Below are 15275 nucleotides of genomic sequence, written 5' to 3' on the forward strand. Positions count from 1 at the left end.
TGAGACCACTCTTGGGCTAATCTAAATCTAAACCGGATATCCTCTCTAAAAATTTTGTTTCTCTAAAAAATGTCATTGAAATATTACATTTTATCATTTATTTATCATTAAATCAAACATAAGAGTGTTCAAAGACAACAAAAATAAAGAGAAAAAGATCTCGCCAAAACAAATATTTTGCTGTCAAGTGCACATTTGACTAGACCAATTTATCAATAAAAATTTGCGACGGATCTTTCGTTGTTTGCTGGTGGTCCAGATGGTCAATAATATAACCTCGGAAGTTGCGCACTGTGTTTTTATAATTACCAGCATCTGTGGCTTCCTTTTCCAAGACCCAAAAATCCCTCCTAATTGCTTATTTTACCGGCTCCAACAGCCCGAAATGCTGCTCGAACCAGATTACATCGTCAATTAGTCGGCGCGCCCGGGTTATACCCAGCCTCATATCTTCTACCACTTAAGTCAGAAGTCAGTGTATTACTTAAGCATGGTGGCGTACGCACGTGTTACTTACGTATTCTTGTTGAGTTTAGCGACACATGTGCTTATAAATGGTGAAAACATAACAGAATCATGCATGTATCTTTACGAAAAAGGTGTTGAAGCATACTTAGATAATAGATTTGATGAGTGTGTGTTACATTTTGAAAATGCGCTACAGATGTATAAGGAATATACGAAAAAACTTCAAACTTGTCGAATAAAGTGCCAGGAAGAAGCGGAATTATCTGACCCGCTTTATCCGGTGGACATCGATAATTTGTTGTTTTATGAGAGGGCCGTAAAGGCTACTTTATGCATTGTTAAATGCAAAAAAACACAGAAGAAGATGTTCGATAGCTTTAGTATCAACAAGGAGGCTGAAAAATTGTTTCAGAGCCGGAAACCGTACGAGTATTTGCATATATGCTATTTTCAGGTAAAGTGGCAAATTTTTATTAAAAAAATCAAGATTTTTGACTGCATGACTTGCGGCCGGACCACGCTCTTTACAATATTGTACCAATATTGGGCACAGGTGTACAGTAAACATACTTTCATCTTAAGCACGCTTTACCAACATTCTATTTATGTGTGTACTTAAGGAAAAGTTTATTCTGTATTAAAATTTAAATAGGAAAAAACGCCTCTCTTCCGTGTTGCTGAAGACACCGAAATTAGATCGTGTATTTGTTGTTTCGTGAAAATATTTTGATAAGTATTTAATAGAACTTCCGTCAATTACTATTAATAGGATTATCTCATTTCCATCAGAAACTTAACACTTTTAATTAAACCGTGTGGGAGCGTAAAACTGTTTAAACATGATTAGTGTTTACATTTTTATTATGATCACAGATGTGGCGTGTCATTTACATATCTCTTTGAACTCTTAATCAGTTCGTTTCTTGTGAGGTGATGTCATACTAACAATAAAACTGAGACACAATGAGAAAAACCGCAGGACTTCATTACCCGGAAACTTCATTTGTATTCTTCTTTCCTTGGCATTGCCACTGCTGTTAATTTTCCTTTGATAACTTTTTATTCCGGTCAATTATTTGAGGACGAAAAAATTGCTGACATAACAATAATATGTATTTTATTCCTTCCTTGTTTAATTCGATTATATTATAAGACCGCGCAAATGCGTTTTGTCGTAAATTAAAATTTCAGGCTTTACTACCCAAGTTATTTATACTGTTTATGAACTTGAGTAAAACAACAGGAAAATTGGTTTCTCAGTTTTGGCGTGGTGCGTTAAATATCGGAAATTTTAGTTTTTCTGGTTTATGACCGTGTCAGTTATTCTTACTGTGTACACACAATTTAGTGTTTACACCTTTGTTAAAGAATGGTACTAATTGAGATTTTGTTTATGTTTATATTTATCAAAATCAATGTAGAGACTCAAAAAAATTAATCAACTCATGAGGCCGGATGTTGGTAATAAGCTAGAATCCTTTTTAACCACGTTTTATTATAAACTACTAACACAAAATATAATAAGTTACAAGGAAATGTAACAAAACAAATTCAAGCAAACAAAAAAATGTCACATTAATATCGAACTAGGACCCAAAACTGAACATATTACAGCCTGCGTTTGGGTTATTTTTGCATATATAGAAGCTTGCGCTCACTTTTTACATTTACATATAAGATCCATCCAAAATGCCTTCTTGGCATGTTGCTGCCCGACGGTTTCTCAAGAGTTTTGGGATGCCAAAGATGGTAAAATTTGCAATAAATGCCGAGAGCTTTAAGATAGGTGGCGCTATGGTGCAGTTTTTGCAAAGTTTGCCAAAAGAGAGCACCGGTGGTACTTCAGGTGATCAAATAAATTTTGGCGCATTGCCCAGAAATCGTTTACTAAAATAAATCCGACGTCATTGGGCTAGAGGATCTACAATGTTGGAAACCGCTGGTTGGGAAAATATAGTTATTTTATGGTTTCCAGACATTTTGCGGTCTTCGCTTTGATCGAACTAACTTTGATACAATACCCACTGTCATAACTTCGCTTTTTCTTGCACAAGCGGACTTAATTACATCAACAAAATTTATAGTAATACTACACCCGATAATATAAAACTCGTAAAAACCTCCATGGACTCAGTCAAATTTGATGTCTTTACCAAGGAAATAGTTTACGACTGTTTATTTTTGCTTGTAATGTCATTCATAACTGTTACATTCGAAGCATCGAAACACAGACGTACGTACAATAGTAAACACCAGACGCAATTCCAATTTTAATTGTTTTATGAAGAAAATTATTTGGCAGTTTTCAACCTGAATTCGAAAATTAGTTCTATTCTTAGGAATTTTATGTTGCTATAAACAATGAAGTTGCAGTCACACCACTATATTTGCAATAAAAATCTGAAGACTTTGTTTGCTTGCAGAATAAAGAGTACCAAAAAGCTGCTTCCGCAGCTTTTACGTATTTAGTTGCTCATCCTGAAGATAAAATAATGTCGGCGAACTTGAAACATTACGCATCTTTAGAAGGTGTAGATATTACCGAAGTTGTTAATTTCGAAGCCAAAGTAAGTAAAGATATATTTAAGTATGCGAAATTACCCACATTGTTTTTTCAGGATTACGTATATCTGTATATCCATGGTGAGGATGCTTATGAAAAAAAAGATTGGAATGGGGTTGTACAAAACATGGAAGAATCATTAGCTTTGTATCTTCGATCTGAAGATGAATGTAGGGCGCTTTGTGAAGGCCCTTTTGACCAAGGGTGGTATCCTGATTTCATCCCTTCGATTGCGAGTACGTATATGTTTCTTACATTCATTTAATTACCGGATTTTTTCCAGATCATTTTACGTATTGTCTGAAATGCAAGCAAAAATGCGCTAGTCGACTCAACTTACTCAACGGAAAGAAACTGGATGACTTACTTCCGAGCCATTATCATTACTTACAGTATGCGTATTTTAAAAGTAAGTCGATTGAACTATTTATGAAATTTTACTACTCTTGTTGTTTTAGTGGGAAACTTAAAAGCAGCTTGTGCTGCGGTTGCTAGCTATTTGCTCTTTTATCCCAACGATGAAACAATGCTCGAAAACAGAGACTATTACAAAAAACTACCTAAAGCAGAAAAGGAATGGTTTTTCCCCCGACCAGTAAGTAAAAAAATATTCTTACAATTATGTGCAGTTTAATGTTCCTCAGGAAGCCGCGCATTATGTACAAAGACTTATGTACGAAAGACAGATTTTGAAATATATCGCCAAAGAATTTAAATTTGATGTTCGCAAGGAAAATACAGCTGAGGTAGTTAATAGGTATTTTTCTATTATTTTCTTTAATGCGGGTAAGTTGTGATTGTGTTTACAGTTATGTAAAGCTGTTGCTGCCTGAATAAGAAAAAGTTTCGAGTAAGTTCTGTGTGGGTCAAACAACTAACTTGTATCTACTAGAAAATGTTAAACGCAGGTATTTTTTAATTTGTGTAAAATAAAACTGCCGTCTGTACAAAGCGCCATCATTCAAAAATCTATGAAAATCTAACGGTTTTCTTGAGAGAAATAAAACTCGAGTTTTATTCGAATTGTTTATTCAATTTAGTTCGATAATAATTAAGACAAGATCCATCATAATATTTAATAAAACTAAAAAAGGTTAATGGCTTTAAGATTATTTTTGCAACAAAATTATAAAAACTTAACGTTCCGTTCATAACTCATCGTGTTATATTTGACCTCGTAAATACGATAAGAGAGAAAGAGCAAGATAAACATGTCTAAGTTTTCATTAGATCAAAGGAAGTAAAATAGCCAGCGAAAATTTGGAGCAATTGTTGTCGATTATTCAAACAAATACGCTTCTAAAGATAACAAGCATTTTTTAGTTAACAGTCGTAAAAACAAGTCTTTGTTCTTAGAGTTGGGGCGGTATTTGTTCAAATTACAAATAAATCAGAATAAGAAATTACCAGTTTGATTTTTTACGAATTTGAGTAAACTGGAAGAGTTTCAAAAAAATGGCCGTTGCACGTCGCGACTGGCTGCTGCAAATGTGTTTGGTCGAAGTGTTGAAAATTATCCATTAAACAGTTGCAACATACTAGTATGTACTAATTAACACAACTAATACCAACAATCAGAAATAGAATGTGCTGTTGAAAGCAACGTATAAAAAAGAATGACGCCCGCAGAACCGCCTCGTATTTTGAAATATGACTGAAGAGAAATTTACATAACTGTAAATAGATTTTGGTGAGTCAATCTAAACTATTGTGGGTGTTTTACGATTCTGCAGTAACCAAACAATCCATCATTTACATGTATGTTTTTACAGATAAAATATAAACCATCGGTCACCTCCCACATTTCAGTAGACTAATTCTTTCATATTTGTTCTTCTTTGAGTCTTGTCCGAATCATTTTACACCTACATGAATGTTGTGAGCTAAACAATTAGCATGTGGTCGATATTAACGCCGGTTTTGACTTGCAGGGCCAAACTACTTGAATAAGCCAGCACTGCCTGATCTTCAATTTATGCTTGTTGGGAATTTTGTGTTCTTTCATATTAACTCTTTAGTTTTGGATTTATACAGGTACTTCATTTTGTTAATAAACGATTCGATGATTAGATAACTTTTTTTCCATTTCCTTAGCTACTAAACCCGCTTGGCTTGATAGCCTTTTTGGGAAAAAATCTAAATTGATGTTTTTTCTACAGGCGTTAAAGTATCGGGTTATTATGACTGAAAAGCAGCTGCAAGGTCCAAATAGATTCGTATCTGAGGGTTTGGCAACAGGCAAAGAATGCAGAATGCTAGTTGAGATAGCCAAAATGTTTGCGATTTTGGGAGATGGATACCACGGCAAGAGGTCACCACACACCATCATGGAAAAATTTGCAGGTTTCACGATTGATAGAGCTGCCTTACTTGTCTACGTTGGTCTACTACATCCTAAATATCTAAAACTATACTTAGAGGTGACAGAACGAGCCAAAAATAGGGTACAAGAGTTTTTCAAACAGGAGAAAAATTTCTTTTTTTCCTACACGCATCTGGTCGGAAGATCACCTCTTCCAGGTAAGTAATTAAAAACTGTTTTTTCTTTCAATCTCCGGGCAACCTTTTATACCTTGACGTATATTAGCTGCATATACAAACGCTCTAAATTCTCCTTTGATGACGTAGACCCTCAACTTTGCGCACCCATGTATAGTTTATCTAAACCCACTAATAAATCTCTTATCATGTAATTTAATTTTAGATTCCCCAACCAACCGTACTGACTTAAGTCATTCAATTCATGCAGACAATTGTCAGGTAATTGACGATAACTATTGCGAGAAATCTCCGCCGGCCTACACATGGAGAGACTACAGCGCAATTATATTTTTAAATGACGACTTCGAAGGCGGCGAGTTTATCTTTTCGGCGGATCTCAAAGCTGAGCAGGTGCAGGTATTTTAATTCGTTTGCTTTCGTTGCCATTTTTTCTTGGATTTCTTTAAAGGGAGTCGTTCAACCCAAATGTGGAAGAATGGTTGGGTTTTCTTCAGGATTCGAAAATCTTCACGGAGTTAGAGCCGTCAGAAAAGGCGCGAGGTATGTTATTGCAATGTGGTTCACGAAAGACTCACAACATGAAGAAACTGAGAGGGACATGGCGCAGCAAGTTTTAAAGATGCGAAAAAAATGAAACGAAGAATTCGAGAATTTAGAAACATTTTTTGAAGACTCTGATATTTTAGTACTAGATTTTTTTTTTGCAGTCGAAACCGCCCGTTTTATACCTCATTTTGGTTGTGCTTTTAACGCAAGTTTTCAACTGTAAAGACTGATCAATTGGGTCCAATTTTCAAAGCCTGGAACTTTACAGTCGAATACTTACTTTTGTACTTAACAGAGTATTATCATTATCAGAAATGAAAATGTCACCAATTTATATTACGTACAATTCTGTCCTAGTCATTGCTATGCCTCGTTAAATAAATGTTCAAAGTTTAATCCAGTTTTTGATTGAACCTTTTTTGCGGCGAAGATAATTCAGTTCTCAAAAAAAGTACGCAAATTAAATAAATTACGAAATTCAGTTTACGTGGAAAGAAAATTGTTTAGCAATATTATTGTATTTGTATTTTTTTTTTCGTTTTGGAATTGTCCCCAACATGATTCATTGAAAGGTATTGACATACTTTCAAAATAGCTCCAAACGCTGAGTGTGGCAGCAACTACCAACTATTTTTACTGTCATTCTTAACCAGCAATAAAATAAGTGTGCGTGCAAAAATGAAACATCAAAATTCTGCCAAGTACATTAAAAATCGAATCAAATATTGAGATCATTTCAGGTTGAGATTATTTTTAAGATCGGATTAAAAGGAAACGAGTTTGAAAAGTGGGCAATAAAAAGAAAATTAATGGTCAATTACGAATTTAATTATAGCATCTAAAAAAGATAATTCTGTTATGACCTAAGGTCTGTTCTTTACCAGCCAACAGGAAAATAATGAATTTCAAAGTCAATAGAATTAATTAAAAACAATCTAAAATAAATATTTGTAATTTTCCTAAAAATAACCGTTCACGAGTTTGCCCCAAAAATATAGATTACTTTACGCTAAACGCTCTATCATGAATTAAGAATGGTTAGAATTCTAAATAGTTACGTTAACACTGTTTATACACCTTAATGCATTTGCGTACAGAATTTCTGGTTTCTGACCACATTTCTCTACTTGTGTTACTTAAAATAAACAGTCCACTTAAGCCACTCAGATTGTGCACAGTGACACACAATTGACAAAAAAATCAAAGCGTGAGGAGACATATTCACCAGCAGCTTTTTTTAAAATTAGCAAACTCTGCGGGTTAAGACGCTTTGCTGAATGAGACTTGATAATCCATTTGCCTTAGATTAAGTCATTTAGAGATTGCGCGGAACTTGTTGAATTCGGAGAGCGTCGTCGAGCGTCGCAGGCACGTAACCCTCAGTGGCGGTGCAGGAATTTTTCAAACTTTCTCGAAGAGACTGGATACTACTATTTCCACGAATTATAATAAGATTGAGCCAGAACCGACATTCTTTTTCCTTCACAATCTCCAAACAACTTCAACTATATTTTCTGATTTTACGAGCCTCCCTGCTTTACTGATTCTTCCCATGGTGAAGAGCTTTCAGAATTTCCGTGGTTGTATGAAAACAGGAGATTTTCACCCCCCAAAACTCCAGATTTCGGCACTCTTGGAATGATTAGAACTGAAGCAGCACTAATAGTGTGTGGAAAGTTCGTTTGGTGGTGTGTGGTGTAAATTTTTGGATGTCGGGGAATTGCGGTTGGCACGCCACTGAGTGGCGTCGCAGTGATATGTGATGGTCCAACGTAATCTGGGTTTTCAGTGCGAGACGTTAATGTGACGGGTGTAGTGAAGACACGCCATGGAGGTCTGCCGGAGGTCCTCGTGGCTTTTGCTGCTTCTTGGAGTTTCGCTTCTCGCCACTACCTTGCAGGGTACGTTAGTAAAAGTTCCACGGAAAGTGCAATTTTTTCAAAAATCTCTTTGATAAAGTGATGTGTGATTTGAAAATCCTCTGAGTTGTATCTTGGTGGTGTTAAATTATAGTGAATTCCGATATTACCTAAATTATATAATGTGAATGGCAGCCATGATTCCATACATTTTCGTGCTATATAATATGATATGTTATTTTTGGACGATACCGGTTTCTAATAATAAAAATTTTCGCAAATAAACTAATTTCTATAAATACGAATATTTTAAGATGATATTGATGAATTGCTTAGTCTTGCAGGAGACTGAACGGAATTTGTTATAAACAAATCTTAAGGAGGTTTGAGATTTGAAGGGTGCGGGTTTTGGCATCGGTTGAATTGATACCGCGTTCTGAAGCGACGGTGAAATTTAATATAAAATCTCTTAAATTGAAAAGGTAGCATCAGTATTAAAAAAATGTAAAATCGCTGATCTAAAAGTAGCCAAGTACCTACTGCAACTGACGACATCGGCAAATCGCCAGCAAAGGCTACCCTAGACTGTGTTACGGATTTAGATCAGACACCGACCGTGGTTTGAACAATTTCCACTGTAAATGCCCTTGTTCTAAGCATTTCATCTTGAACATTTCGCTAAATGCAAAACACTACTAAAACATCGATCTAAATATAGCAAAAATCGCACCAATTTCCTTGAAATAGCACCGCTCTCCTCCTGCTAGCTAAAAATAGAAAGAGAAAGCCACCGGATAGGCTTTTAAAGGCACGATTTTCCAGCAAACTAGTTCAAAATCGTCTATTCTATAATGTAGGAACACAGCTGTTTCTGTGGATCTTTGCCAACAGATTAAATATCAGAGTGAATCCATAATTACTCCGACAAAAAAGTTTCAAGCAAAATTTTTATATCATTCCGCGTCTAAATTATTTCCGTGCTTTTATTTTTAAAGGCGTGCAAGGTGAGGCAGAGTCAGAAGGTCCTTCCGAATCCGAATGCCGGCCTTATATCGAAAAAGCTCTGAAAGAGCTTGAAACAGGAGAATCCGGTACTTTAGGGACTCCAGAAACTGGGGACAGTAAAGAAGACGTTCCAACAGTAGAAGTCACAGACGACTCCGATCACCCAGACGGTGAAGGAGAAGACGACACTCACGAAGAAGGCACTGAAAGCATCGAAAGCGTCGAAGCCGATCAAAACGTCCCCGACGAACAACAATCTGACCAAGAGGTAAATCCCAAAGTTTCACTAACCAAAACTAACAATCCCTTCTAGGACACTCAAGAACAAAGCGCTGAAGGAACAGAAACTGAAAATGCTAAAGAAACGGTAAGTACAACCAAACCTACATTCTATAACATTTAAAATAGGACACGCAGGAAGACACTGAGAGTCAAGAACATGAACAAGAACCTGCAGCTTCTGAAGAAGGTGACGATCACAAGACTGAAGAAGCTGAAGGAGAAACTGAAGAAGATACCACTGAAGGTGTAGCGGAACACTTTATAGAAGCGGAGGAGCAACCTGCTGAGGCAGAAACTGCTCATTCCGCTGAAGCTCAACCAGAAAGTGGTGAAACTAAAGAAACTGAAGACACTCAGGAAGAAACCGATACTACTGAAGATACAGAAACGCAAGAAACAGGAGACGAGCCGGATACTGCTGAAGACACTGCAAGCGTGGAAGCCGAATCACAAACTGAAGCCATTGAAGATGCTCATGAAGAAACCGAGGAAGCCAAAGAAGAAGAAGGTGGAGAAAGTGTAGAAGGTGAAGCCGCGAGTGTCGAAGAACCACAAGCCGAAAGCGCTGAGGAACAACAAGGTGAAAGCGTCGAAGAACAAAAAGGTGAAAGCGTCGAAGAACAACAGGGTGAAAGCGTCGAAGAACAACAAGGCGAAAGCATCGAAGAACAACAAGCTGAAAGCGCAGAAACAAAAGAGCAAGCTGATGAACCCGACACTGGAGAACAAGATACTGCCGAAGAACCCGGAGAAGATACTAAAAGTGACTCAACAGAGGATAACAAAAGTGGGAGTCCTGAAGACGCTGAAGAACAAGGAGGTAGTACAGAAACTGAGGCAGCTGGAAACGTTGATGAGAGAAGTTCAGAAAAAGACGACAGTACTCCTGACGAAGCTCAACCAGAAGAAGTTGAAGAAGGTGAGTATCAGAATGAGAAGAATAAGCCTATTTCCAGTCTCCAGGTGAAACTGCCGAAGCATCTCAAGGAGAAAGTGCAGAGAGTCCAGCAGAAGGTGAAGAAGCTGTAGCCGCAACGGAGGAGAGTGTAGAAGACGCACCAAGCGTTGAAGGTGAGGAAAGTGCCGAAGGACAGAGTGTGGAGGAGGGTGAACCTGCTCCCGTCGAAGACCTGTCTCTTGACTTTGAAATACCAAGTAACTTAAGAGACAGGAATCACGTCGAACATCTACTAAAACTCGATGAAGAAGCGTCCGAAGTCGAAGAAATTATAAATAGAGTAGCCGAAATTACGTTGAAAGAATTAAAGAAATTGTACGAAAATGCGATTAAACCATTGGAAGTATTGTATAAATACAGAGATCTGAGTAACAGGCATTTTGGGGATGCTGAGATTTTTTCGAAACCTTTGGTTCTCTTTATGGGGCCTTGGAGTGGCGGAAAATCGTCTATAATAAACTACTTGTTGGATAACGAGTACAATGAGACGTCCCTGCGAACAGGTATTTCCACGAAATAAATTAATAACACTGTGTTAGATTTTCGTTTATTTAGGAGCTGAGCCGTCCCCTGCATATTTTAATATTTTAATGTACGGAGACGAATATGAAGTTTTGGATGGGACGCAATTAGCGGCAGATTTTACATTTTCTGGTCTTCAGAAATTTGGACAAGGTCTAGAAGAGAGACTCAGAGGTGTGAGGCTGCCAAGCAAGCTGTTAGAAAAAGTAATTAAAATCTCTGGGTGAGTGCTAAAAATAATTCCACGTCATTGCAGGTTAACATAGTAGAAATTCCTGGAATTTTGGAAGTACGGAAACTAGTTTCACGCGTATTTCCATTTAATGATGCTTGCCAATGGTTTATTGACAGGGCTGATATAATCTTTTTGGTGTACGATCCTTCAAAATTAGATGTCGGCCCTGAAACCGAAGCTATTCTTGATCAGTTAAAAGGAAGAGAACATCAGGTAACTATTTTTGAGTTTAGAATGCGGAGTTGATCTTTCGTTCCAGACACGTATCATCTTAAATAAAGCTGATCAAGTGAAACCTGAAGAACTCATGAGAGTTCAAGGAGCTCTGATTTGGAATATTTCTCCATTGATGTCATCCGCTCAGCCTCCAGTCATGTACACAACTTCTTTGTGGTCAAGAGCTTACGAATCGTGGGCTCCAGCGAGGCTGTTACAAGCACAAGAAAGAGCATTTTTGAGGGATTTAAGATCAGCTATTGATAAACGCATCGAAAATAAAATTGCCAGCGCACGTAGATTTGCGGTTAGACCAAGAACTTTGTAAGCAAAATCTAATTTGTGTCTTTACAGGTACGTGTGCGAAACCACGCCAAAATGGTTGATTGTTATTTAACCACTTATTATAATCATAAATCGGTCTTTGGCAATCGCAAACAAGTGGCTGATACGATTATAGAGCACCCTCAAGATTACCACATTTACGAAGGACTTTCCACTCTTACAAATATCTCGCGTTACGATCTCCCAGATCCTGACGTTTATAAAGATTTTTTCAAGCTGAACGCGTTGTACGAGTTCCAACAGCTTTCAGCTACATGTACATATTTCAGAGGATGTCCTATTAACAGGCTAGATGTTGCCATAGCTTATGACCTCCCAGAGTTGGTCGGAAAACATAAGCGTCTGGTGGAAAACGCTTTAGCAGAAACTAATCAAGCACCGGTTCCAGGTAGTTGAACCGATCGCCGAGGACGAAGTTTTAAGCCCTCACGTGCAGAACTCTCTGCAAAAGACTCTCGACGTTGAAGAACGTCAACGCGACATCGTTTTCGAGTTGTTCTTTCAAAATTTTCCCAATGTTGTCGCAAATCTTCTTACTGGACTGATGTGAAGTGCACGGACAATAGTCAGCCACGCTTATATAGTCTCCTGCCATGTGTGTTGATCGCATTTAAGAGTTCTTGCAATCGGAGTGTTCATTCAGAAATCGATTTCAAAGAGAGTGGGTTATATGTATTTTTGACACCAGATGTACAATTCCTTACCAGCTTTACTAAATTTATGACAAGTGTTTCTAATTTTAGTAATGTGTATATTATTTATGTACAAATAATCGACTTTGTAGTGAATAACTTAGTTTTTATTTTATCATCTTTTTTTTCAATCAGAGAAGAATGTGTAACAATTGTAAGAAGACATAGGTTAAGTGATTAAATAAAACAGTATATTTTCATTCGTTTTATTTTTATTCTTGAACCAATTCTGAATCACGTAACGTGCCAAAAAACGTTTTACACGTCGTTAGGTAAGACTATAATGTTTTGATAAAATTATATTATGCTCTTCGAATCCTCAAAGCCCAACTAAGCGAAAATCATTCATTTACCTTGTAAGTCGATTAAAATTGAGATTTTTTTTTTATCGTAAGAAAAACTAAACAGAGCCAGAATACTAATTACATAAATTATTATCAACCGTCTTAAAAAAGTAATCCACGTTTGTACACATTTGTCTTCGCCTTTTTTTTATTCGGAAAATTTACTGTTAGCTATCCTTATAAATAGCGAACAATCTTACTGAGCCAGCTAAATGATAAATTGAATCCAATAATAATTAGATCCTGAAAACTGCACCGTACGTCACGCACCACTATTTTTAATAAAAAGCGTCATTTTATGCTCACGTAACATGAAATGACCTTATAACTGTACTTTCTGATCATCTGGTGGATGACGAAATGTGCATCTAAATACTTAAAGAATTTTTGAAAGAGGGCAACACTTACAGAAAATGACCTCAGCGCCAAAATCTATTGTTAGAACAAATTATCGATTACAACATTTCAGAATCCTTGGCAAGAGTTTGAATGCGAACAATTTTGGCGGTAAAATTGGTGATATTAAAACACGGTATATTTTTAATGGTTTATTTGAAAGAATAAAAAAACAGTCAAGTTTCGTACGACTAAAATTTAGGGATTATTTCCACTTTAACTTTTTTTTCGGAAACAACTTCGCGTTCTTTTCCGGAGGTGTAAGGTCTTTTGCAAAATCCTACAAATATGTCGGAAGTTAGAAACTCAATTTTTTCTCCACCGACGGGTTTCCCTTTGACTATGTAGCAAATCGTGGAGTACATGTTGTATCCCTTATCAATCGCCAAGTATTTTTTCATCAGTAAGTGAGCAACTACCATTTCTGCTTGCTTTTTGGAAATACTAGGTGCTTTCAATTCCGGCACTCTTAATTTTTTCGGACCTGTTTGAAGCCAACCATCTAATAGTTTGATCAATGTTAATTTCTCATCTTGTTTACTCGCATTTTCTATTACGGAATGAAGAGCGGAACATGATCTTGTTAAATCATAATAAGCGAAGTAGACTTTTTCGGTATTGCAATGGTCGCACATTTTGTTACAAAAACTTTGTTCCCAAGTTTCCTCAAAATGGTCAGCAATAAGGGCACGTCTACATCTGTAAAAAAAATTAGAATTGGAAAACAAAAAACGGCGGACAACCTTATTTGATCCAAACAATATTCCAGAACTACTAGAGATTTTTTTTCTTCAACAACAGATGAGACCATTGTGTGGACTTTGAAGTAGTCATTTAAACTAAATAGGACGATGCAATCTGCAGGTTTTCCGTCTCTACCAGCTCGACCACTTTCTTGGTAGAGACTTTCCATGCTTTTGGGGAGGCTGTAGTGGATGACGAAGCGGACATCCGGTTTGTCTGAGGAAGGGAGACAAACAGTCGTAAGATTTGATTACATTTTCCTTAAATTTAATTAAACGTACCTATGCCCATTCCGAACGCGATAGTGGCAATAACCGCTTGAATCTTCTTCTTAATCCACTTCTGGTGAATTTCCGTCTTTTTATCAGGCTCGAGCTGCGCATGATAAGGTGCCACTTTCAGCCCCGCATTTTTTAAATCCACAGCCAAATTAATACTTTCATTTATAGTAGTAGTATATATGATTCCTGTCTGATCTATGTAATCTTCATTCAATAATTTTATTATATATTCTGCTGTTGCAGTTTTAATCGGTGGTTTCTGTACGACCTGGTAGAACAAATTTGGTCGATTAAAAGGAGCAGTGATTGTTAGACAGTCTTTTAAACATAACATTGATTGTATATCTGACAAAACTTTCATTGTCGCTGTTGCTGTAACCCCCAGAAATGGTACTGTTTCCAAGGTTTCTCTAAGAAGTCCTAGAAAACCATAATCAGGGCGAAAATCGTGGCCCCATGTAGAACAACAATGGACTTCATCTAAAAAAAAGATCTATTATGGTAAAGACAGTTTTTTAAATTACCAATAGCCACTCTTGAGATTCTCTTAGCTTCATAAGCACTTTTGAGATTTGATAAAAATCGCTTGCTTTTTGCAAGCCATTCTGGCGTTACATAGACTAGTTTTAAATTTGAATTCTTAGCCATTTCAGCATAAACTTTAACGACTTCCACCTTTGGCGTCCCAGAGTTGATGGTGGCAGCGTGTACCCCTAATTTCCGCAACGCAAATAACTGGTCCTCAATCAAAGAAATTAAGGGTGAAACTACTAAAGTAAAACCTGAATCATAAAGAGCTGGTAGTTGATATGTTAGTGATTTTCCTCCGCCTGTTGGCATCACAAGAAGAACATCTTTCTTAGCAAGAGTAGCGTTGATAGCCGCCAACTGCTTGGGGCGAAATTTTTCAAAACCAAAAACTGTCTTCATAAGTTCATCTACTTTCTCTGACCAAGCAAACTGACGGCTTATCCATTCCCCATCTATACTGATGCTGTCGGTTTTTATTTTAAGTTCGCTTTCATATTCAAATCTGGCTTGTTTTAGTTCTTCTCGTTTCTTGGAGGCTGCGGAGAATTCTGCTTTGGCAGCTTCTAATTGTTTTTCTAATGCGCGCACTTTTTTGTTGAGACGAGAACATTCTGCTTCTGTTTTTTGTAAATCAAGGTAAAAAGTCGGGTCCATTCTTTATTATTTTCAAAATATTCAAACTGTAAATATAACCTCAAACTTTAAACGTCATTGCGTCATTGCTTAGGGAATTTTAGTTTCTCCCTAAATTTATTTAGTCAATTCATTGCGGTAACATTAGGAACA

The 15275-nt window shown here is 36.9% G+C and overlaps 3 protein-coding genes across 4 annotated transcripts; 2 read left to right on the forward strand and 1 right to left on the reverse strand.

Moving 5' to 3' along the window:
* The first annotated feature begins 428 nt into the window (after positions 1-428).
* On the forward strand, positions 429-6469 carry LOC148167071 (prolyl 3-hydroxylase 1-like). The gene is made up of 9 exons (XM_088047993.1): positions 429-922; positions 2892-3035; positions 3087-3267; positions 3315-3440; positions 3490-3626; positions 3676-3777; positions 5191-5551; positions 5736-5929; positions 5982-6469. Exons 1-9 carry the CDS (start codon positions 491-493, stop codon positions 6165-6167), a joined length of 1863 nt encoding a protein of 620 aa, XP_087904119.1. The 5' UTR covers positions 429-490; the 3' UTR covers positions 6168-6469.
* A 1377-nt stretch (positions 6470-7846) lies between these two features.
* On the forward strand, positions 7847-11994 carry LOC148167072 (uncharacterized). 2 transcript variants are annotated; one of them, XM_088047597.1, is made up of 9 exons: positions 7847-7980; positions 8934-9211; positions 9257-9310; positions 9352-10144; positions 10189-10686; positions 10739-10911; positions 10962-11153; positions 11200-11463; positions 11511-11994. In XM_088047597.1, exons 1-9 carry the CDS (start codon positions 7908-7910, stop codon positions 11895-11897), a joined length of 2712 nt encoding a protein of 903 aa, XP_087903723.1. In that variant the 5' UTR covers positions 7847-7907; the 3' UTR covers positions 11898-11994. The 2 variants fall into 2 exon arrangements, with proteins under 2 accessions (XP_087903723.1, XP_087903724.1); XM_088047598.1 differs by having other exon boundaries at positions 9361-10144.
* Positions 11995-13074: 1080 nt separating this feature from the next.
* On the reverse strand, positions 13075-15143 carry LOC148167073 (ATP-dependent DNA helicase Q1-like). Its single transcript, XM_088048162.1, has 4 exons — positions 14483-15143; positions 13959-14438; positions 13677-13893; positions 13075-13632 (listed from the first exon to the last, which is right to left on the reverse strand). The coding sequence occupies exons 1-4, from the start codon at positions 15141-15143 to the stop codon at positions 13125-13127; spliced, it is 1866 nt and encodes a 621-aa protein (XP_087904288.1). The 3' UTR covers positions 13075-13124.
* Positions 15144-15275: the final 132 nt, after the last annotated feature.

Source organism: Gnatocerus cornutus, chromosome 10 (assembly GCF_029298725.1).
Source record: "Gnatocerus cornutus isolate USDA-ARS CGAHR chromosome 10, icGnaCorn1.1, whole genome shotgun sequence".
Taxonomy (NCBI): Eukaryota; Metazoa; Arthropoda; class Insecta; order Coleoptera; family Tenebrionidae; genus Gnatocerus; species Gnatocerus cornutus.